At 39.3% G+C, this 22,360-nt stretch overlaps 1 protein-coding gene across 1 annotated transcript; it reads left to right on the top strand.

Moving 5' to 3' along the window:
• The first annotated feature begins 1,831 nt into the window (after positions 1-1,831).
• On the top strand, positions 1,832-2,257 carry LOC149252606 (toll/interleukin-1 receptor-like protein). The gene has a single exon (XM_089454206.1). The coding sequence runs from the start codon at positions 1,832-1,834 to the stop codon at positions 2,255-2,257; it is 426 nt and encodes a 141-aa protein (XP_089310332.1).
• The last annotated feature ends 20,103 nt before the right edge of the window (positions 2,258-22,360 follow it).

Raw genomic sequence — 22,360 nt, 5'->3', positions numbered from 1 at the left:
GGAAGACATCTAGGAAGACATGAATGAAGAACCAGTAGTAGTGAACTGACATGATGATCATGAACATAAAGGGGATTATAACAAACATAGTGTGTAGGATGAGCCATTTCCAAAGATTTGGTCAAAGGTTCAAGTTGGAATTGTGATAGTTGAGCATCCAATGCAGATAGATGCAGAGACATTCAACGAGGCACCAGAATTTCCAGTAGTGGACTTTGAGGAAAATATCATGCATTTCAAGATACATCTTATGATGTTGAAGTAGAGAGTCTGGACAGTATGCGACAATGTCTTACAAGAGAACGTGGAAATTGAGGACCTCATATGGTTATGTGTTGAATCATTGACCAAGTTGTGTAGTGTTGAGGAATGACTCAAGTCCCTCACAAGGCAACAAGAGGAGTACAGTTGGGAGTTCTAGAGAATCCCTCTACGAGAGTACATAGATAGGGATTGCAACACTACCAACTCACCTTTATACATTAGGGAGAGTAGGGAAAAGTTCTCCAAATGGATCATGTTAGGTGATCAGGTGGGGTAGCATGAGTTGGGCATCGAGCAACATCAACATAGTAAACTTATTCCATGTGCAGGTATTCATGCATTAGATTCTTCCCATGGGATGGATTGGTGAGAGATTATGAGTTAGAACTCTATTGATGGGATGATTCTTAAGAGGATGCTCTTAGCCAAGGGAATATTACAGGTTGGGCCCTTAGGCATGAACAATGATGGAGGGCCAAGGTGGTATCATAACCCTTAGGTCCCAAGACTTCCGTGGCATCGGGATCCAGGTGGATCTGTTGATGGAAAGATTGTTTGGGATTTAGCTATCAAAGGATTCATTCATGTCCATTTAGTAGGGAAGCATAGGGTAGCAATGTGGTTTGTATGGGATCTTCATATCAATATACATATGTGTCTTCTATGGATAGATGTGGATTTCTCGAGGGCAATAAATCATGGGGAAGGGGGATTTGTAATATTCCCTTCTCTTGATATGGTCAAAATGGACAGAATAAGCCCATGGTATTTAGTGTCGTATTTGCCCATGGTATCTGCCTTTGTTTTTCAAGGGAAAGCAATAAAATAAGGTTTCTAGAGAGTTCATCAAGCTTGTAAGAGGGGATAGGAGCTAGGAATTTGGATCAACCTGAGTTTGTTTATCCTATTGTCTATTTGTTGAGAACTTGTCATGGCCAGCTCTAGCTTCATCTTGGGACGAAAACCCCATGGTGTCATTTTTCTAGTGGATCCATCCAGGATTCACAAGTGTGCTTCAATGTCTTAGATTGGTCATTGACGAGCAGTGGTACATGCCATTGGTGGGAGCTTCAATGTGACTTGTATGGGCATGTATATTTGTTTTCAGTTATTAATATAAATAAAAGGCTTCATTTTCAAATCCCTTTTGTGTTCGGTGTTTTTAATTACAAGCATTTTAATTAGAACACTAAAGTGTGCTAGATATATTAAAGAAAATAACATTCGGGCACTTTAAACTACATAGATACCCATTTTGTGTCAAATTTGTTATAATATATATATATCGAAGAAGAAAAAAAATCCATGACCCAATCAAATAAAATTCAGAAACTTAATGGATAAGAAACCTGATACCCTATTGACATATGTGCATGCATCACTCGTCAGCTTGAGGGATACATTGTACTCACAGTCGGGTCAAGGATTGGAAAGCCTATATAACAATGCCTCTCACTGGTTTTTTTCACACCTCTCCTTTCAATCTTGATTCCCGTCTCATGGCTCAGTTTCCTTCATTTGCTTCTCGTTCATGCATCAACTTTTCAATGCAAAGTTCATGAGATACATGGGATATAGATATGATATTTTTCTGAGATTCAGAGGGACCGATGTGAGAAGACGGTTTGTCGACCATCTCTACCATGCCCTCACAAATGCAGGCTTCCGTGCCTTCCTTGACACCTACAGACTCAAAAGGGGAGACGACATTTCTACAACCCTACAACACGCAATTGAGGAGAGACGCGTCCTAATGCCCATATTCTCCACTAACTATGCACAATCACCATGGTGTCTTAGGGAAGCCTCGCATATGGCACGCCAAGTAGCGCTGGAGATGCAGGTAAACACGTCATCCATTGCCATTCCTCTGTTTTATAACCTCACTCCTGCCCAAGTTCGGTGTCCAGATCAAAGTGGGAGCCCATTTTCCCAAGCATTCAAAGAGCATGAGATGAGTGGGAGATACAGCCCGCAGGAAATCCACGAATGAAAAGATGCTCTCTTCCAACTCTGTCGTCTCTTTGGCTGGTCACTTCTAGAAGATTTTAATAGGTACATAACTCTCTCTTATATATTTATCGGCTTCTGCTTCTTCTGTTTTGGGTTTTGTTGATTTTTAAAAGCTCTGCGCTGATATTATATATTTATCGGTTTCGCATTGCAACTATGAAGCAACGCTGGTGAAGCGCATGGTCGAAGATGTGGCTAAGCATTGCACAACAGGCCGTTGCAGATGGCCTTCAATTTAATACTACGTTTCAAACATGGTCCATCAAAAGTCTGAGCCCAGCGTCATCTGTAGTTTCTCTGGTTTAGTTCAAATGATCATATCTGTATCAAAGGAAGTAAAATTTTAAATCTGGTTTCTCTGGTATGGTTCGGATGACCCCATATCATATTTGTATCATAGCCTTGGTCCGGAAACTAAAATTTGGTTTCTGTTTTGGTTCAGATTTGGATGATTACATATCATAATTGTAGCATATGCCCATGGTGGGGGAAGTAAAATTTGTATATTCTAAATTTGGTTTCTCTGGTTTGGTTTGAATGACCACATCATATTTGTATCGTGTCTCTGGAAGTAAAATTTGTATATTTTAAATTTGGTTTCTCTGGTTTGGTTCGGATGACCACCGATCATATTTATACAGTGACGAAGTCAAATTTGTATTTTTTTAAATGGTAAAAAGTATTCTCAATTAAAAGGATTTAAGATAAAATTTGTAAAAAATGGATAAAGGTTATTTTAAATTAATTAAATTATAAAATTTTAACATAATATAATTAATTGGTAATTTGTTGACCTTTTTTAGATTGGAATTTATTTTCTACAATTTTAATTGTCTTTTATTTGGGCTTGAGATTTATGTGAAAATCTAATTATTTTTTTTATGTTGAAAATATTGAAAATTTTAAAGATGCAAATTTATTTTCAAGCTTAAAAACTTTCACTAAACTTGCTAATTCTTAATGTGTAATTTGTAAAATGTTTAATTTTACTTTTGTAAATTAAATTTATATTGTTTTTCATTTATAGTCATTATAAAATTTTGGCTAGGCTAATTTTTTTTTAATCGAAAAACACTAAAAATTAATCCATATACCTAATTTAGCCCCTAAAATTTTCCCTTTTGAAAATTTAATAAACAAGGGTTTTGGTTGTTTGGGAGAACAAACCACTTTGGTTGGAATTTCAAAATAGACTCACTCATCAAATTTTATAGTTTTCACACATCTAATCCATATTTTCACAGTTTCAAGGAAAGATTTTGACGGTTTAGAGAAATCACCCTATAACAAACCATTTATCTTTCAAAATTCCATCTAGTTCAGCCACATAATTATTGGAACCTCCTTGAACAACAATGTGGTCATAAGAAATGTGATACCAGAGGGTTATCAATATTTCTGGAGCTATGGCTCCATTAATGCACTGGGGTAGTATATGCCAACCTTTGGATTTAGGAAAGTACAAAATCCAAAGGTTGGCATATATTGCCCAGTTTATTAATGGAGCTATAATTCTAGAAATATTGGTTGCCATACAACAAGAACAGACATGTTGGTTTTCATGCACATCATTCTAGGAAACCAATTTAATAATAACTATGCATTCCATCATGTGTGATGATAACCTATAGATCGATGATTATTACCAGCTTAGATCCATCTAATATTGGATCTATCATGCACCGAGAGGGATCGTACCCCTCGAGGTGCAAACCTTCTTTCTAGAGTGTAGAACTTGAGGGAAGGTTTGCACCTCGAGGAATTTGATCCTTCTCGACACATGACAGATCTAATATTAGATGGATCTAAGCCAGTAATAATCATTGGAGTGTATAACTTGAGGAAAAATTTTCACCTCAAGGGATTTGATCCCTCTCGACACATGATAAATTTGGTGTTAGATGGATCTAAGTTGGCTCTAGTTGAGGGAAAAAATGTCATATTTTAGATCATCATTATTATGTATATGTTTGAGATAAACTTCAAAATTCACATTATGTTTTCTTTGCTTGGTATGACCATATCATGATCTTCTTTAATTTAGCCTATGTTTCTTGCCTTGAATGGTTTATATGCCTGTGTTTGGATGCTTGAGTGGTTTCTGTGTTTATGTGTTTGGCTTTGGATGGTAATGCTTGTGAATGTTACATGTGTGCTATATTTTATATGTGTATGTAATTGTCTATTAGTAATTAGTTGGTAATGAAGAAGGGACGCAATATTATCAATAGTTTGCAAGAGGATTGATATTGCACATTTATTTTGTTTAATTTTAGGTATCACAACTTTTGACAACTAATTAATTCTTAATAATGTTCCTCCATGTATTGCTAAATATATATTAAAGAGTCGTTTTAATAATTTACTACGTGAAGATTACTCAATAATTTGTTTCTTTTCTAATGTTTGAAATAATTTATTCCCTTCAAGAATATTTTGATGATTTTTTATTATCATTTATAGTCTATTTTGCATAGTCGAAATAATGTATTTTTTATTTTTTTTAATGAGTGGTCAGATTTATAAAATCTTTACATTATTTGTTTCTCTAAACAATTATCACATCTCCTTCAAGAATATTTTGATTTATTTTCAATGTTTATAAATATATATTTTCCTTTTATAAACCTTTTGAGTAAATCGTTGTATGCAATTATCTATTAGTAATTTTGCATATATGTAGTTTTGAATATATGTACTTGTGTATTAGCAATTAGTTGGTGATGAAGAAGGGAGACGATCTTGTTAAGGATTAATTTGCACTTTACAAGAGGATATTTTGCATATCTATTTAATGTTAAGTCTAGGTATCACAACTTTTGACAAGTAATTAATTCTTGATAATGTCCCTCTAGGTAATACTATATATATCTTGAAAAATATTTTTTTAATAATCTATATCCTTAAGATTAACAACATCTAATGCATCTATTGTGAGCAATAAAAAAGGATTAGAAAACAACATCTACATTGAAATCAATGAATCTAGTGCAAGCAATCAAATGATATTAGAGATCAACATCTACACTTGAATCAATGCATCTAGTGCAACCAATCAAATAGGAATAGAAATCCACATCTACACTGAAATCAATGCATTTAGTGCAAACAATCAGATATAATTCTAAATCAACATTTAGACTGAAATTAATGCATTTAGTGCAAGCAATCAAATAGGATTAGGAATCATCATCTACACTGAAATCAATGCATCTTGTGCAAGAAATATTCTTCCCTCTCTCCCCCCTCCATCTAATCTTGAAAAAAAAATTTAATAATTTACACCTTCAAGATTAACAATATCTAATCCATCTAATGCAAGCAAGCAAATATGTTTAAGAAACAAATACACTGAAATAAATGCATCTATTGCAAGAAATCAAATAAGATTAGAAATCAACATCTACACTTAAATAAATGCATCTAGTGCAAGGATTCAAATAATATTATAAATCAACATCTACACTGAAATTAATGCATCTAGTGAAAAGAATCAAATAAGATTAGAAATCATCATATACACTAAAATCAATGCTTCTATAGAAAGCAACCAAATAGGATTAGAAATCAACATCTACATGAAATCAATGCATCTAGTGCAGGCAATCAAATATAATTAGAAATCAACATCTACACTGAAATCAATTCATTTAATGCAAGCAATCAAATAGGATTAGAAATCATCATCTACATTGAAACCAATGCATATAGTGCAGGAAATATTATTCCCTCTCTCCCCTCTCCATCTATATCTATATCTCCCTCCATATCTCCTTCTTTGTCTCTCTATCTCACCACCCAAACACTCTCTCTCTCTCTCCCTCTCTCTCTCTCTCTCCATATATATCTATCTATGTCTCCCTCCTTCCCTCTCTCTATCTCTCTCTTCTTCCCTCTCTCCACCTCCCATTTATATCTCTATCTCCTTTTGCCTCTTCTTTGTCCCTTTTTATGCCCCCAAAACATACACTCTCTTTCTCCATATCTATTTATCTCTCCCTCCCTCTTCCTCTCCCTCTTTATATCTCTTCCCCTTGTCTCCCTATCGCCCCCTTCTATCTCTCTTCCCTCCTACTCACCTCTCTCCCTCTCTCTCTATCTCCCTCATCACTCCTTCTCTCTCTGCATTTCTCTCTCTATGTATTTCTTTTTACCTCCCTCTCTCCTCCTCCAACTCCATATATATCTCCTTCTCTCTCTCACATCCTCTTTCTCTTCCTTCTCTCTCCCTTTCTCTCCCACCTCCCTCTATCTCCGCACTCTTTCTTTATCTTCGCCACCCAACTCTGTCACTCTCTCCTTCCCTTTCTCATCTTTCCTTCTCTCCTCCCTTATTTCCATCTCTCTTTCTTTGTCTCTCTATCTCACCCCAAAACTTACACACTATCTCTCCATCTCTTCTTTGTCACTCCCTCTCTCTCTCCACTTTTCTCTCTCTATGTCTTTCTTCTTCACTCCCTCTCTCCCCCTCCAACTCCATCTCTCTATCCCTCCCTCTCTCCTCCTCTCTCTCAAGTCCTCTCTCTGGTCCTTCCCCTCTCTCCCTTTCTCTCCTACCTCCCTCTCTCTCCCTCTGCCTCTCTCTCTCTCTGCCCTCCAACCTTGTCATTGTCTCCTCTCTCCTTCTCTCTCCCCCCTCCATCTATATGTATCCCTCGCTCTCTCTTACCCTTCTCTCTCTCTCTCACTACTCTCTTTCCCTCTCTCTTCACTCCTCCTCCCACCTATCCTTTAGTTTATCTCCATCTCTCCCTTGTCGCTCCCTCTATCTCTCCACCTCTATCACTCTACACGTTTGTTCTTCTATCCATATATATCTAGAGTTAATATATCTCACGATATATTAATATATATTATATATGACAATTTGTATATTATATTAATTTTAATATTGTATTAATCCAAATTTATTAAATTTAATAATATATTAATATATTAATATTATATTTAATATTAATATTAGATTTAATGGTGTTTTTTAACATGGCATGGTAACAAAATTTATAATAAAACTACATCAAATTATTATTTTCAAATATTACAACTTTGATATGGAAATGTTTATGTCTTTACAAATTTTAAAATATCCATAGGATATTTATTTTACAAATATTTAATTAAAAAATATTAAAACATTTTGGAGCAAGATTTTAGATTCTTTGTGTTGAATTAACTTTTTCCTTTTGATTTAAGAAATGGTATAAATGTTTAAAATTTTACTTAATTTGGAATTTTAATGTGGTAATTTTTTTTTTTAAAACTTAAATTTATGATCCATTCAAATTGGGGTGTATAATAAGCATGAGATAATTTATTATCCATTAAAATTATATATAGCAATATATAATTATATTTCAATATTTTTTTTTCTACGTAAGACTATGCTATTTATATTACAAAATATCAAAAATTACAACATTTTTTACATCAGGGCCTTGGCCCTGCATCTCCAGAGAGATTGGCATTTTCCCCATATTGGACCTTTCCAGAGCAACACAGTTACAAAAATTGGATCAGCTTACCACCCTTACTAGCATTGCGACCTTTGACGGTGCATAGTTCCGACATAGACAGCATATAAATCGACACAGTAGACATATAAACCGACATAGTGGACCCATAAACCGACAGAATGACAAACAGACATAGAGAGCAGAAGAGACGAACAGAGAGTTGCGTTCCTTTCCCGGCAGCGAAGATCAGATTGATGGCTGAGCTATTCATCATCAGTTGTGTATGGCTCATCCTTCATTTTACATTTGAGCTTCTGGGATTCGTCCGAGTCCGAGAGCAAAGTCCTCTGCACCGGCTCACTGGGGCCTGCATCAGCTGCTTGTGTGGCTGGGGGAATGTCTGCTCTGGTTGGCCGCCTCATATCTACCAGAGGAACTTGCATGTCAACCACTGGCACATTCAGGTCTTCCAATTGCCCCCTGAGACTGCTGCAATGTTCCACCGAGACTGAGACAATGAGAGTATTGTTCTCCAGAGTGCAGGGGATCCGGTAGCGAACAGCCGGATGCTCCACATGACCACAATCCATGATTTCTCCCCGCCCACGCACATTGCTGCGGCCTGCAAGTCTGCTCGGGTTCCTATTCTGCTCAGAAGTGATTTCCACCGAGGAGGAAGGCGAAGTGACTGGCCGCTGTGTTGCGGCTCGACCCCTGGAACCGCCACGACGACTGCTCATTCTGGGCCTTTCTCTCTGCATCTCCCAATTTATCTCCAGACAAGAATTCCTCTGAGAAATCTTACGTTGAACCAGAGAATGTTCCTTCTCTGCCAACGTTTGCTCGGACAGCTTGAGGGAATGCAGGAAAGTGGCAGGGGGTTCAAGTTTATGGAGCGCCATCATCCTCGCTCTCTGTTGCGCATTGAATGCCGAATAGACAGGCCTTAAAACCCAAATGACTTCACCTTCCGGCGTATTAACTGTGCCAGCGTCCTGGTTATTCGTGGCTCGTCCGGGCTGACACCTGCCCATGTGACGAGCCACATGCCTACCGCACAACGAGATCACCTGCATCCGGGAGAGAGAGGTCTTTTTGCACCAAAGTGATGCAATCCTTTTTGAGTTGAGCATCATCTACCATATCCAGTGAGCCTGAGAAGTATGGTGTCGACTGTGACACGCCTTGATTTGCCATCCGATCTGCTACCTGGTTTGCAGTTCTCCTTACATGATGGAAGGTTATATTGTGGGGATTGTGGAGCTTTTCCTCCAGGGATTCCAGTCGGCTAAGCAGCCTCCAACTTGTTGCAATCTTGACTGCCTTAGCTCCAGCCTGTATTCTTTTAGCCGCCTCTATGAGAATAAGAGAGTTGCCTTCAACTTCAAGTGGGAAGAAGTGATGTTGTTCAGCTAGACAGATTCCTTTCCAGAGACCTTCCAGTTCTGCGGCGTTGTTGGTGTCTTTGCCTATTGTTCCATAGTATAAATGTACTGCTTCTCCTGTGTGTCGTCTGATGACTCCCCCAAATCCTGCAGGGCCAAGGTTACCTTTGGCTGCTCCGTCGAAGTTCAGCTTGTATGAGTTGAATGCTGGTGGGGACTAAGATGATTGGGAGGTGGATCTGATAGAGGGATTGGCGATTACCTTGGTTAAGGTCTTGAGATCAAGATTCCATTCTTTCAGTATGAGGCCCTCCTGCTGAGTTTCTGGCATGTCAGTGTCATGCCAGGCTCTGATGGCCAGGGTTTCCTGAATGTTTTTTTTGAGGATGAGCCAAATATCATCTATAGATCTGTATGTGTTGTTGAAGATTCTGTGGTTACGCTCCTTCCATAGGGTCCAGTACAGAAAGCCTGGTATAATGCTCCACAGGGAGTTAAGAATCAGGCTTTTAAACGGCTTTTTGGACCAGTTCCTTATGTTTTCCGTTACATCCTCCTGTCTTTGGTTTGCTCTCATGTTGCATTTCTCAACTTTCTCCCAGAGTTGCTTTGCTAGTGGGCACATTTCCATTAGGTGACTGATGGTTTCACAATTGATGTTGCAGTTTGGGCATCTGGATGGCCCGACAAATCCTCTTTTTATCAGATTATCCCAAGTGAGTATGCGTTTTTTACTTAGTAGCCATAAAAAGGTAGAGATCTTGGGCCAGAGCCCTGAGTGCCAGACTTGTCCCCAGATTTGATCTTTGTCCGCCTGGAGATCTGAGTAGCGCAAGTGATGGGCTTCTTTTGTGGTAAATGTTCCTTTGGTTGTGTAGCCCCATCTGAGTTTATCCTGCTGGTTGGAGTGGCGGATTTTCCTGTTTGTGAGTTCCTGATCAATATCGGTGTACAGTTCTCCCTGCCAGTCTATTTGCCAGAGTCGCGCTGGTTTCCATGTCTGAAAGTCATGATGTGTAGATTGCTGCCAGAATTGGTGAACCTGTGTGATGCTCTCTTGCTTCATATGAGCTTGCCAAAGAGGTTTGTGAAACAGATTTGCAAGTTTAGGGAGTTGTTGCCATGAGTCTTCCCAGAATCTAGCTGCTTTGCCTGAGTGAATTTCCCAGAAGCTGTGTTCTTGTATGAAGCTGCTTTGAGTTTTTGCATTATTCCAGATGAGTGATCCTTGCGCTGTAGGGTTGATTCTTATGAGATCACTCCATTGGCTGCCTTTGGCGTATTTTGCTTGCCATAATTGAGCCCATGGAGTGTTTGGCTTGGAGACCCAGTTCCACCAAATTCGAGCTCCCATTGTGTTGTTGCTTTGAAGCGGATCCCGAAGTCCTAATCCTCCTTCTGATTTGGTTTTACAAACCTCTGTCCAGTTGACTAGAGCCCATTTCTGATTCAGGCCAGTGGAGCCCCAGAGGAAGTTGCGTTGGAGATTGCGTATGGCTTTCAGTACCCATTTTGGAGCTGCCAGGATGGAGAAAAGATAGAGTGGCATTGCTTGTAATACTGATTTGATTAGGACTAGTCTGCCTGCCATATTTAAAGCCCGGAAAGTCCAGGATGAGAGCTTTGATTCAAGTTTATCCAGGAGCGACCTCCAGGACGCATGCTTGATTGCTGAGTCTGAAAGGGGAGCTCCCAGGTATTTAGAGGGCAAGTGGGATATTGTGAATCCCAGAATTCTAGCAATGTTCCTTTGCGTGGTGGGGGGGGTATTGAAGAAAAAGAGTTGAGATTTTGCAGCGTTAATGGAAGTGCCAGAGGCGTCAGAGAAGAGGGAGAGTAGAGATTTGAAAACAGAGGCTTCTTTTGAGGAAGGGTGCCCGAAAAGCATAGTATCATCAACGAATTGCTGATGTGTCTGAGGAGTGCGTCCATGGAGAGAGATGCCTTTGAGAGCTTGGGAGGAAACTGCAGATTTGAGGAGCCTGCTGAGCCCTTCGGCCATTAGAACGAAGAGAAAAGGTGAAAGTGGATCCCCTTGCCTGATGCCACGCGAGGGATGAAAAGGAGATGAGGGAGAGCCATTCAGTAAGACAGAGAAACTGGGAGATGTGATTAGGTTCATGATCCATCTGGTCCAGGTTGCATTAAAGCCAAAAGCCAAGAGCATTTTATGAATGTAATTCCAGCTAAGCTTATCGAAGGCTTTAGAAAGGTCTAGTTTTAGAAGCATACCTGGTTTTTTGAGAAGCTTTAATGAATGTATTACTTCGTTTGATAGAATTATTCCATCCATGATCTGCCGGCCTTCTACGTAACCCGTCTGTTCTGGAGAGATGAGCAGGGGAAGGAGCGGTTTGAGTCGGTTTGCAATGACCTTTGAAATGAGTTTGTAAATCACATTGCATAGCGCTATTGGTCTGTACTTCTCTGGTTTGTTTGATGCTGCTTCTTTGGGTACCAAGGCTATGAAGGTTGAGTTGAGGGCCGGGAGGACCCAGTGCATGCTTCGGGATTCCTCCACTAGGTCCCATACTTCAGCTTTGATGAGTTCCCAAAATTCATGAAAGAAATTGGCTGTAAATCCGTCAGGCCCTGGTGCCTTGCCGTCTTTAAGCTGAGCCATGGCTTCTTCAACTTCCTTTAATGATGTGGGCTGGAGCAATTTATTGTTGTGATCCTCATTTATAATTTTTGGAATATGCTGCGTGATGGCTCTGATTGCCTCATCCCGGTTGCCGTCAGGTTCCTTTAGAATGTCCTTGAAGTATCCTGTGAATTCTTTTTCCATGTCTTCATGAGCCTCAATTCTTTCACCCTGTTGATTGTTGACGAAGGTAATGTTATTGTGCATACGCCTTTGTATGGTAGTTTTGTGGAAAAATTTTGTATTTTTCTCTCCATCTTTAAGCCAGCTGATTCGGGATTTTTGCCGCCATAGAATTTCCTCTTGTTTTTGACGTTCTTCAATTTGATTCCAGAGGATCTGCTCCTGTTGAATTTGTTCTTCTGTGCGGCCTTCCAGAATGAATATTTGTTGTAGTGCTTTCATTTTCTGCTCCAGTTTTTGTCTGCTCTCCTGTATGTTGCCAAAATGTGTGCGGTTCCATACTTTGAGAACTTGTTTCAAATTTTTCAGCTTTTGTTGAAACTGATACATCTTAGCTCCCTCTGGCGGGGTGTAAGATGTCCAGGCATTATTGACCACGGCCTTGAAATTAGTGTTTGTGAGCCAAAAGGCTTCGAATCGAAAGGGTCTATTGCAGCAGTTGCCTGGTCTGGACCATTGGAGCAAAATTGGCCAGTGATCTGAGCCTCCTTGGGGAATAATGGAGGCGTTAAAATCCCCTCCAAGGTGGATCGCGTTGTCTGAAATTAAGAATCGATCTAGCCTTGAGGCAATGTGGTGAGCTCCTCGGCGCTTGTTGGACCAGGTGAATATTCCATTGGAGGTAGGAATGTCCATGAGCTGATTGTTTTGTAAGAATTGCTTGAAGCCGCTGCTATCACTATCGAGCCTGATTCTGCCCCCTTGTTTTTCTTCCATGGATTTTATTATATTGAAGTCGCCTCCTCCAATCCATAAGGGAAAGTGTCTGTTTTCATTGAGGGTGGAGATCGTGTCCAGGAGATCCAATTTTTGCTGAATTGTCTGCGGAAAGTATACATTGGTGAGGTGCCCATGGATATTGGTTCCAATGAGGTGGAAGGTAGCTTGAATAAGATGAAGAGTGGCATGAAAATTATCAAGTAAAACAATCTGCGGGTTCCATAGAATGGCAAGACCACCGGAGGCCCCTGAGGCGTCTACTGATATTGAACTGCTTCCTGCCCATATTTTATTGCTAAGTCTGTCTATCGCTGTGCTGCTGCTTTTTGTTTCTTGAAGAAAAACTATTGCTGGTTTTTCTTGCATTATCAGGTTTTTGATCATTCTGTGTTTAGAGGGACTGTTGAGTCCTCTTACATTCCATGAAATGAGCTTCATGTAAACTGAGATTTGGGTTTGTAGAACTTGGTCAACTTGGGAAATCGCCCCGAATCCACAAGTAACTCCCCTACTATTATTGTTCTCTGAAGGTCTGTTTTTCTGCCCCTTTTCTTTGTTTCTTTGAGGATCTTTTTTCCATCCCAGTGACTGCCTCCTTGTATTCCCAGGCTTTTATGGTGCTGCACCTTAGTTAGGACTCCTTCAAGTCTGTCTATTTGCCAGGGGGGGATTGAGTTGTACTCTTTTTGCTTGCATGCTGTCTCAAGTTTGGAGATGTCAAGTTTGGAGATGTCAAGCTCTTCTAGGTCTACGTCTTCCGGGTCTTCCTCCATAACAATTGGAGGGTTGTGGTCCTCCTCCTCTGCATCTTCATGAAGACTCAGGGCTAGAGCTGCGTCGAGATCCATATCTGATGCTTGTTGTTTTTCGTTCAACATGGTTTTCCCCTTAGATGGGAATAAGGGACCGAGATCTGAAACAGATTTGGTTTTCTCCATGGAGGGTGAAGGAGCAGCGTTGGAAGAGGCTGGGTCTGAGGAAAACAAGGGGTTGGAGCGGATGAGGGAGGGTGAGGGTGGGAGAGGCTGATCCGGGGAATCAGAGTTGGGACTATCTTGCTTATCATGCGAGGCTAGAACAGAGAAGCGGTTCTGGGGGTCCGCTTTAAAGGCTTGATCCGTAGCTGCTTGGTTTTTCTTGGCGTGCCTGCGGCGGGTGGGGATTTTGGTGAAACCATCTGAGTCCTTATTAGAATCATTAGATGAAGCCTTGGACTGCGCATTTAAAGGACAGTCTCGGAAGAGGTGGCCATGCTCATGGCATTTTCGACAGCGGAAAGGGATATGCTCATAATCTAAAGGCTGTATCCATTCAAAGTCATCGTGAAAGAGACTTACCGAGTCTGCTAGGGCCTTGGTTAGGTGCATCTGGACACAGATCCTAGCATATGAGGTGTATTTGCGAGTCTTTGTTTCGGTTGCAACTTTGATGAAGGTCCCAAGTTTGTTGCCAATGTCTGCCAGCGTTTCTTCTTTCCAATATTCCACGGGAAGGGAATACATTCTTATCCAAACAGGGGCCCAACTGAAGTCTTCTTTATCAGGGTTGAATCTGGGCTTCCATTCCGTTAGATACAAGCCTGAAGAGTTAAAGAAGTATGGGCCGCCTTCGAATATCCTCATTTTGTCCTCTATACAGTGAAAGATGGCTGTAAAGAAGCCCTTTGGACCAAGCTGCAGGGTTACTTGTCCTTTGGGCTTCCATTTAGAGGCTATCCATCCTTGTAAGGCTTTTTCTGTGGGCCAGAATCCCAAGAACTTTCCGATAAGTGCATGATCCTGCATGAATTGGATCTCCCCATTGATGCGGTGGCTTGGCAGCTCGACCTTGATCCGTTCTGTGGCTTTTGGAATACATGTGGCTGAGGTCACTTTTGTCTGAGATGACGCAGCATTGGTGTGCATATCATTGCCTGTGTTGTCCTCTTCATTCTGAGCTGAATGCAGCTTTTCCTCATTCGTCCTTTGCTTTTCCTTCTCAGGTTCTGGATCTGTGCCTGCAGGGTTCAGAGTCGCAGTCTTCTGCGTCTTGTCAGATGAGGGCGTGTCCATTGGAGGGGAGGCGGAGCTCTCCCCTCCTGCAGCTTGTGCCATGATTGGCCTTCAGTGGTAGAACCTGCGGCGGCAATGGCAGGTCCCTTCAGCGGCGGCTAGGGTTTTGAATCGGTTGTTGTTGAATCGCATCAGAGCGCTCTCCAACTCTTCCCTACCAAGAATCCTCATTATATTTCAATATTATTCCTAGTAAAAAATTATATATAATCTAAATATTATTTAAAAAGTTATATATAATTTAAGATTCAAGCTAAAATTTTGATTAAAATTAAGTTTATATTGGTCTGTAGAATGCTCTGATTTTTAATGCATGGTTGCTCAGATTTTTATGCACGTTATGATGGCCAACATACTTCGCTTTGGCGGGAGAAGTGTGCATAGACTTTCAAATTCAAAAAGGTGATGTCTTAGTATTCCACAATTAGTCCCATTTTCTGTACTCGCTGATTTCAACGGACTAATTATCCACCTTGTTATTGTAGAAAAAGAAATGAGGGGTATAATTACCAATTAAATCTTTGAAATACATCAGTTCGAACTTTATTTTAGGGTTTCTGTAGGAGATAGGATTTAATTTCCAAAAGTACAAGCTCATTAGTAATAAATAAGTTATAAATAAGAATGTAATTGTCCAAATTCTCCAGTTTACGATTATTTTTAAGGATGTAATAGTTTAAATTGTCTGATTTATTTATTTTTAATTATAAAGTTTTATGATCAAAACGGTGTCATTTTTCATATGTTGGAAGGCTCACAATCATAAACTCTCCACTAACCACAACATTGTCATTGTTCATACATGGGAAGGTTCACAATCATAAACTCTCCATTGACCATAATTTGTAATGAAGTAAACGTTTAATATGTTCATAATCGGGAGGGTTCTCAATATTAAACCTTCTCCTAAAATAATATTTTAATATTTTAATTTTTTTAACGGGGTGGTGTAATTATTCATATGCTCTTTACGGAGAGGACTCATAGGTGTAGTTAGTGGAGATTCTTGTAGTGGCTCTAAGTGTGTTGGCATTGATGTCAACCCGATTAGCATGGTGATCCTATGGTAGTTGCAGGTTTCTGGTAGAGAATCACCATTGTAGCAAGCTTATTGAAAATCCATAAAATGATGACTATAATGATTAGTAATCCAAGCTCAAGAGGAATCCTATGGTATTTGTAGGCTTTTGGTAGAGAATCACCACAGTAGCAAGCTCATTGGAAAAGCCATAAAATGATGACTATGGTGAATTAGGGGTCCACGTTCGTCACATCATATTTCAAGTTTGGATCCAAATTTCAGGTTATAAATGGGCTCAAAGATTACATCAGACCATCTTCAACAAAAAGTGTTATGAATAAAATTTCCAACAGTATACGGAAATCTAGAAGTGGCCATCGAAATCAAAAGTTCTTGATCACCGAAGTAAGGAGCTTGAAGTCCTTAAGAGGATACCAAATAATGGAACCTCGGAGAAGAGGATTGGTTGGAGCATCAGAGTAGCATATATTGGAGGTCGAAGCACATCATAACCTCGAAGAAAAGTTCAGATCAGAGCCTCGGAGAAAAGGTCAAATTAGAACCTCAAAGCGGGATACTTATCGAAACCTCGAAGTAGGTTTTATAAGAGGATGAGGCCATCGGAATATCGGAACCTTGGAGCATGCTATATCGGAGGATGAGGTCATCAAAACATTGGAACTTTGTAAGTCCTTACAGATTGTAATTTCTTGGAACCGACGAGGTTCACAAAGGAAATAAATACAAAGGAATTTTGTGCAGGACTAGAGACCAAGGAGGCTCTTTCTCTCTCCTCCTAATAAACACATGGACGCAATCGATTGGTCCTTAAGAGCTGAAGTGGAAAACGATGTCAGTATGACATGGAAATACAATGGTCACATGGGAGATTCTTTTGGCATTTTTGGTGACCTAATGGGGCAAATCAAGGTGACATGTGTCACCACTCAAGAGGCACAACATGGAGATATGACAAAAGCATGAAAATGGAATTTGAAACAGGTTACAATTAAAGGGGTTTTGATGTAAGATTTTCACTTGGTCATGGAAGTTAAGAGAACCAAGGGCATAGACGAGGCTTAGCAGCTAAGTGTTATGCCCCCAATCATGACATCCAATACTATGATGGAAATGTGATAAAGGGCTAAGCAGAGGGAGATAAACATAATCGATACTTTGCAATTTCATAAGGACTATTCAATACAAGTTACAATATGCAAGGGCTCCAATATTAATTGGCACATGGTCGTGTGGAGAACAAAGGAACTAAGGGCTAATCACCAAGGGGATAAAGGTATCAAAACTGTTTGATTTTGTAACATTCATTTTATATGAGTTATGATATGTTGTGGCTCTGATGTAACAGTACAGAGAATTAAAAATATGAATGGGTCGACATCTAGATATTAAATGAAAATCATCAAAGATGGTTTATGGAGTAAGTGGGATCTACAGAAAGTGATAAAACAAGTCAACAAGGACAACAGTCCATAGAGAATAACTGATGAGATGAAGAAAGCTAGCTCCTACTTCCAGTGCACATCTTGTATACTTAAATAAGGAACAAAGTGGCCATTCCTGAGCATTGTCAAGCTCTGCCAAGAAATGAATAAGCATGGGAAGTCGCGGTAAAGTGTTCAGGAATACTGAGATTAAATTCTGAGTATGGAGGACTACAGATGGAGACAGTGAAGAACTCAGAAGCCCATCCTTATGTTTAATTCCACGGAAAAATTCAACCATCAAATGCAACAGCAGCGACAGGAGCCATACATAGGTTCACACAGGAAGTGTGGAAACATATAGTACAAACATCATTGTGCAGTGTGCAGGACAGGATAAAAACCATTGATTCAATCAAGCAAAGTGGGGAAGAGTGTATTGTTGAAAGTCTTAGCAGTGTGAGAAGAGAGTGTGTTGTGAAATGAGCCCAAGAGTAGAACTAAAAGTTGTGAAGCAGAGAGCCTGTGCTACAGAAGATAGAGGGCTGATAATATGTTTTTGTGAGAAAAGTTTGAAGTGTTTTTGTGTAATACCAAAGGAGTTTATGGAACAGTAGAGGACTGAGAGAAGAAGTTGTTTCTGCAACCAACCATATTGGTATTTTTTCCATAATTGTATATGCCTCTGTTTTCAATTTGAAAATTGTATGAAAGGCATAACAGTGTCAATAGAAGGTGGTGGCCTACATTTAGAAGCGGTTGGTGCCTCTTGGCAAGTAGGAACTTACTAACCTAAGGGGGTCGGTGCCTCCTATGAGTGGGTGCTCATAAACAAACTGATGTAATTAAGTAGGTTCTTAATTTACATCATAAACAACAACAAATTGGTGGTTTTTTCCCTTTGGGTTTCCACGTGAAAACACCGGTGTCAATATGTGTGTGCTGCTCATGTCATAAATTTTATGAACATATGAATGCTTAAGCTTGTTGCTCACTTTCTTTATGAATGAATGTTCTCATAAGTAAGAGACAATAGAGGAAAGAACTAAAAGCATATTCAGCAAAATGTTTGGAGAATCTCACTATTTATTCTCCTCCCTTGGGGGTCCTCCACCAAGGCTCCAAGTTCACAAGGTTTCCTGGGGATTTTTTCCTCTCACCCTCTGACTCCCTATTCCCTAACTGAGATAATTTATCTCTAGGGAGAGGAATCTAGGTAGTTAACCACCTCTACCCATAACTGTCTTCTGGCATGTGAAACTCTCTTTCAACATCTTTTCCCATCATAATTTTCATTGCCAACCATAAACAATACTTTTTAATGAAATTTAGAAAGATAAACATTTATGTTTATCACTTATTCATATGAGGCCTTCACCATGGCCCACAATTTTCCAAGTGACTTTAGCAAAAGTAAATTAAATATTTCCAGTTCATGAAGGGTATTACATTTTCAAATCAAGAGATTTTATCCATATCAATGTTTCGTAGATTCGTCTGTCGTTAAGATCGATATGCGCTAGTTTTATCTAAAGAGGGATTGAAATACTTTATTTATGGTCAAAATTAAATATATAAATTTATACTAAGATCATATTGAAATATATTTATTAACATGGATATTTCAAACATTTTATTTAAGGCTCACATTAAAATAATTAATAAATAAATTACACATTTTCATCTTAATGGAAAGTAAAAATATACGTATTTTATTAATTACTTTAAATATCAATAAAGTTGATTTTAAATTATATTATTTAATATGGATATTGAAATATTTTATTTATGATTGAGAATGATATATGTATGTATATATGTATCAACTCCATTTTGAGCATGGAAGGAATTACACAACTCCTCAACTATACAATGCATCTCTTGATACAATAATATCTAGAAATAAAATGCAATTGAGATAACTTTCTAATTTCTATATCTAAATTCAAAAAGTTGTATTTTATTTTAAGAAAAGTAGTTGTCATAGATTTCCAACAAAACTACAATGTTAATCACAAGAAAATTCAACTTTGTAAGGAATCTTGTTTTTAAGTTTATCGGTTTATGCATTAATTACTTCTTTTATAATGTTTATGTAATATTCTTTTTTCTTGATATAGTCAAAATGGACCGAATCTGCCCATGGTATCTTCCCATGGTATTTTCCTTCATTTATCGAGGGAAAACAATAAAATAAGGTTTATAGAGAGTCCATGAAGCCTATAAAAGGGGATAGGAGCTAGGCATTTGGATCATCCTGAGTTTTTCTATCTCATTGTGTGTTTTCTAAGAACTTGGTGTGGCCAATTGTAGCGCGATCCTAGGATGAAAGCCCCGTGGTGACATAATCCAAATAGATTTAGGAAGACTAAATTGAGAGAGCGGGAAGAGCGGAAGAGCGGAAGACCAAGGTTGAGGGTTTCTACGCGCGATTTTCTCCATGGACGGTGGTAGAGGAGGGAGCTCCACTCCCTCCTTCAGATAGGTAGTGGTTAACAAGGGCAAGACTCCCCCAGAACCAGGCAGAGGTAACAAGATGGAAGGAGGAAAAAACAGGGAAGAGGAAACAGAAGGTAACAAGAAGAAGGAGAATGATGGCAAAAAAGACAAGGAGGAAAATGACAAAAAACAGGGAACAAAAGACAGGAAACAAAAAGGACCGTGCAAACCCAAAGCTGAAATCACTCCCAGAGTAATCTTAAATAATCCAGAGCTGCAAGCCCACAAGGAGCACATGCAGACTTATGCAATCATATGCAAATTCATGGGACTATGGCCCACCGAAAAGGCTTTACAAGCATGGATCAGATACCATTAGAAGCCTAAAGGAAGCATCGATCTTCATCTAGGATCCAAGGGTTTTTTCACTGTGGTGTTTGCAAACATTGAGGACAAAGACAGAGTGTTTGAAGGTGGGCCCTACTTCTATGCAGCAGCAGGGCTCTATATGTGGCCGTGGATGATGAACTTCGTGCCGGAGCGGGAAACCTTTACCTCAGTCCCGGTTTGGGTAAGACTCTATTCACTACCTCTAGATTATTGGCAAATAGAATCACTAACAGCCATAGGCAATAAATTAGGGAGGTATGTCAAAACTTCTAAAGCCACAAGAAGGGGTAAATATACCTCCTTTACCAGGATTTGTGTAGAGATGGACCTATCTGGAGCACTTCCAGATGAGGTCATACTAGAGGTTCATGATGAGGAATGGGTGCAGACGGTTGACTAAGAGAATATTCCATTTAGATGCCGAAAATGTCATGAACATGGGCACCTTCTTAGATACTGCCCTCTAAGTAAGGCAGAGAACAAAAGCAAACCTAACACAATGAAAGAAACAGATGGATTTCACAAGGTAGCTCACAAAGGTAAAAATGGAAAAAAAGGGCCAAATCAACACCTAAGAGAAGACCAAAAAGGGAGGCCGAATCAGTTCCATGTTCTTGAAGAGGAGGAAGATACAGCAGTTGAAAATCAAGTAATGAAGGATGGATATGATAAGCAGGAAAAGGAAGAAGAACAGGATCAGGAACAGGTAAAGGAAAAACAGAAAGGGATCATGATGAGTGAATCAGAGATGGATATGGATCAGGAAATGACCCAGAGTGAGATGGAAATGGAAGACAATGAGTTACAAGAGATTCTTGACAGAGAAAACCTAGATCTAGAAGGGTTCTTGAGTAAGGGAACAACGGGTGGGGTAGAATCTCTACCACAAGAAGAATGCAATTGAATAAAGCAGTTATTCTTATGGAAAACACAGGCAAAGAGCTTGGTAGAAGATAACAGCATTGAAAGGCAGGGAAACCATGGAATGAAAGCAGCAAAATCAACTCCAGGATTAGCTACAAGAAACCCGGGGAAAAAAGGGGTAGAAAAAAGCAGAACGAGCTTTTAATGGAATGTGGAAAGCTCATGATAGACTCAGGTAAGATGAAAGATCTAACCAGTTACTCCTTTACCAATATGTAATTATGAAATTTACAACTTGGAACGTAAGAGGTCTGGGAAGCAAAAGAAAACAGAGAATTCTAAATAATAGAATGAAACAGGTAGCTCTGAATATAATTTTTGTCCAAGAAACGAAATGCTCTGTTCAAAAGATAAGACAAATCCATAGTAGGTGGCTCAGCAGATATGATTTTATAGAAGTCAAAGCAGAAAATACAACAAGGGGTATCCTCATCCTCTGGAATCCCCAAAAAATAGGTATTATTGATGTGGAGGCATCAAGGAATTATTTATCAGTTGTTATAGAGCTTGTAGGAGACAGGGACACATATCTTGTAACAAATGTTTATGGCCCTCAAAGGTTAGATGACAAAATCAAGTTTATTGATTCCTTAGTGGACCTTCAAAATAGATTTGCAAGGTTATCGTGGGTTATAGGAGGAGATTTCAACATGATTAGATCTCTCTCAGAGAAAAAAGGGGGTACAAGAGCACTAAACAAAGATTCCTCAGCTTTCCAATGTTTTTCAGAAAACATGAAGCTGGTGGACATTGAGACAAACAATGGTCTTTGCACATGGAACAACAAAAGAGGAGGGGATTCCCAGGTAGCTTCCAAGCTAGACAGATTCATGATCTCTGAAGAGCTCATGCTTCTAGACAAGGAAATAATAGCAAATATTCTTCCTTTTGGAGGCTCAGATCACTGGCTGATTCAAATGGAGATCAAGGGCATTGGCACCCCAAGAAACAAACCGTTCAGGTTTGAAAATATATGGCTTTCACACCCGGATTTCATCAGCAACATTGAAAAATGGAGGGCTTAAGACCTACAGTTTCAGGGATCATCTATGTTCCTGCTACATAAAAGATTAAAACACATCAAGCAGAAGCTAAAGGAATGGAACTAGAAGGAATTTGGCAATAGTTTCACAAGTAAAAAAATCGTGGAAATCAAAATCCTAGAGCTCAATCAAGCTTTGATCAAGAATGGCTTTGACAAAGACAAAAATGATCAAGCTAAGAAATATCACCAGGAATGGGAAAGGCTGTGTAAACAAGAAGAAATTTTTGGAAACAAAAATCTAGAGTGTTATGGCTAAAAGAAGGAGAACACAATACTAAATTTTTCCACAGATCTACCATTGCGAACAGAACTAACAACAGAATCTCTTCGATCAAGGACGAGAATGGCCAAATTCATCAAGCCCATGAGGAGATAGAAGCAGTGTT

This window comes from Pinus tabuliformis, chromosome 7 (genome assembly GCF_031772625.1).
Source record: "Pinus tabuliformis cultivar Carrire ecotype Pingquan chromosome 7, CPIR1, whole genome shotgun sequence".
Classification (NCBI taxonomy): domain Eukaryota; kingdom Viridiplantae; phylum Streptophyta; class Pinopsida; order Pinales; family Pinaceae; genus Pinus; species Pinus tabuliformis.
The sequence above is the reverse complement of the archived record's forward strand: the minus strand, read 5'-3'. Positions and strand labels throughout refer to the sequence as shown.

Coding starts and splice junctions, on each gene's coding strand:
- LOC149252606 (XM_089454206.1), top strand. CDS start 1,832: ATGGGATATAGATATGATATTTTTCTGAGATTCAGAGGGACCGATGTG.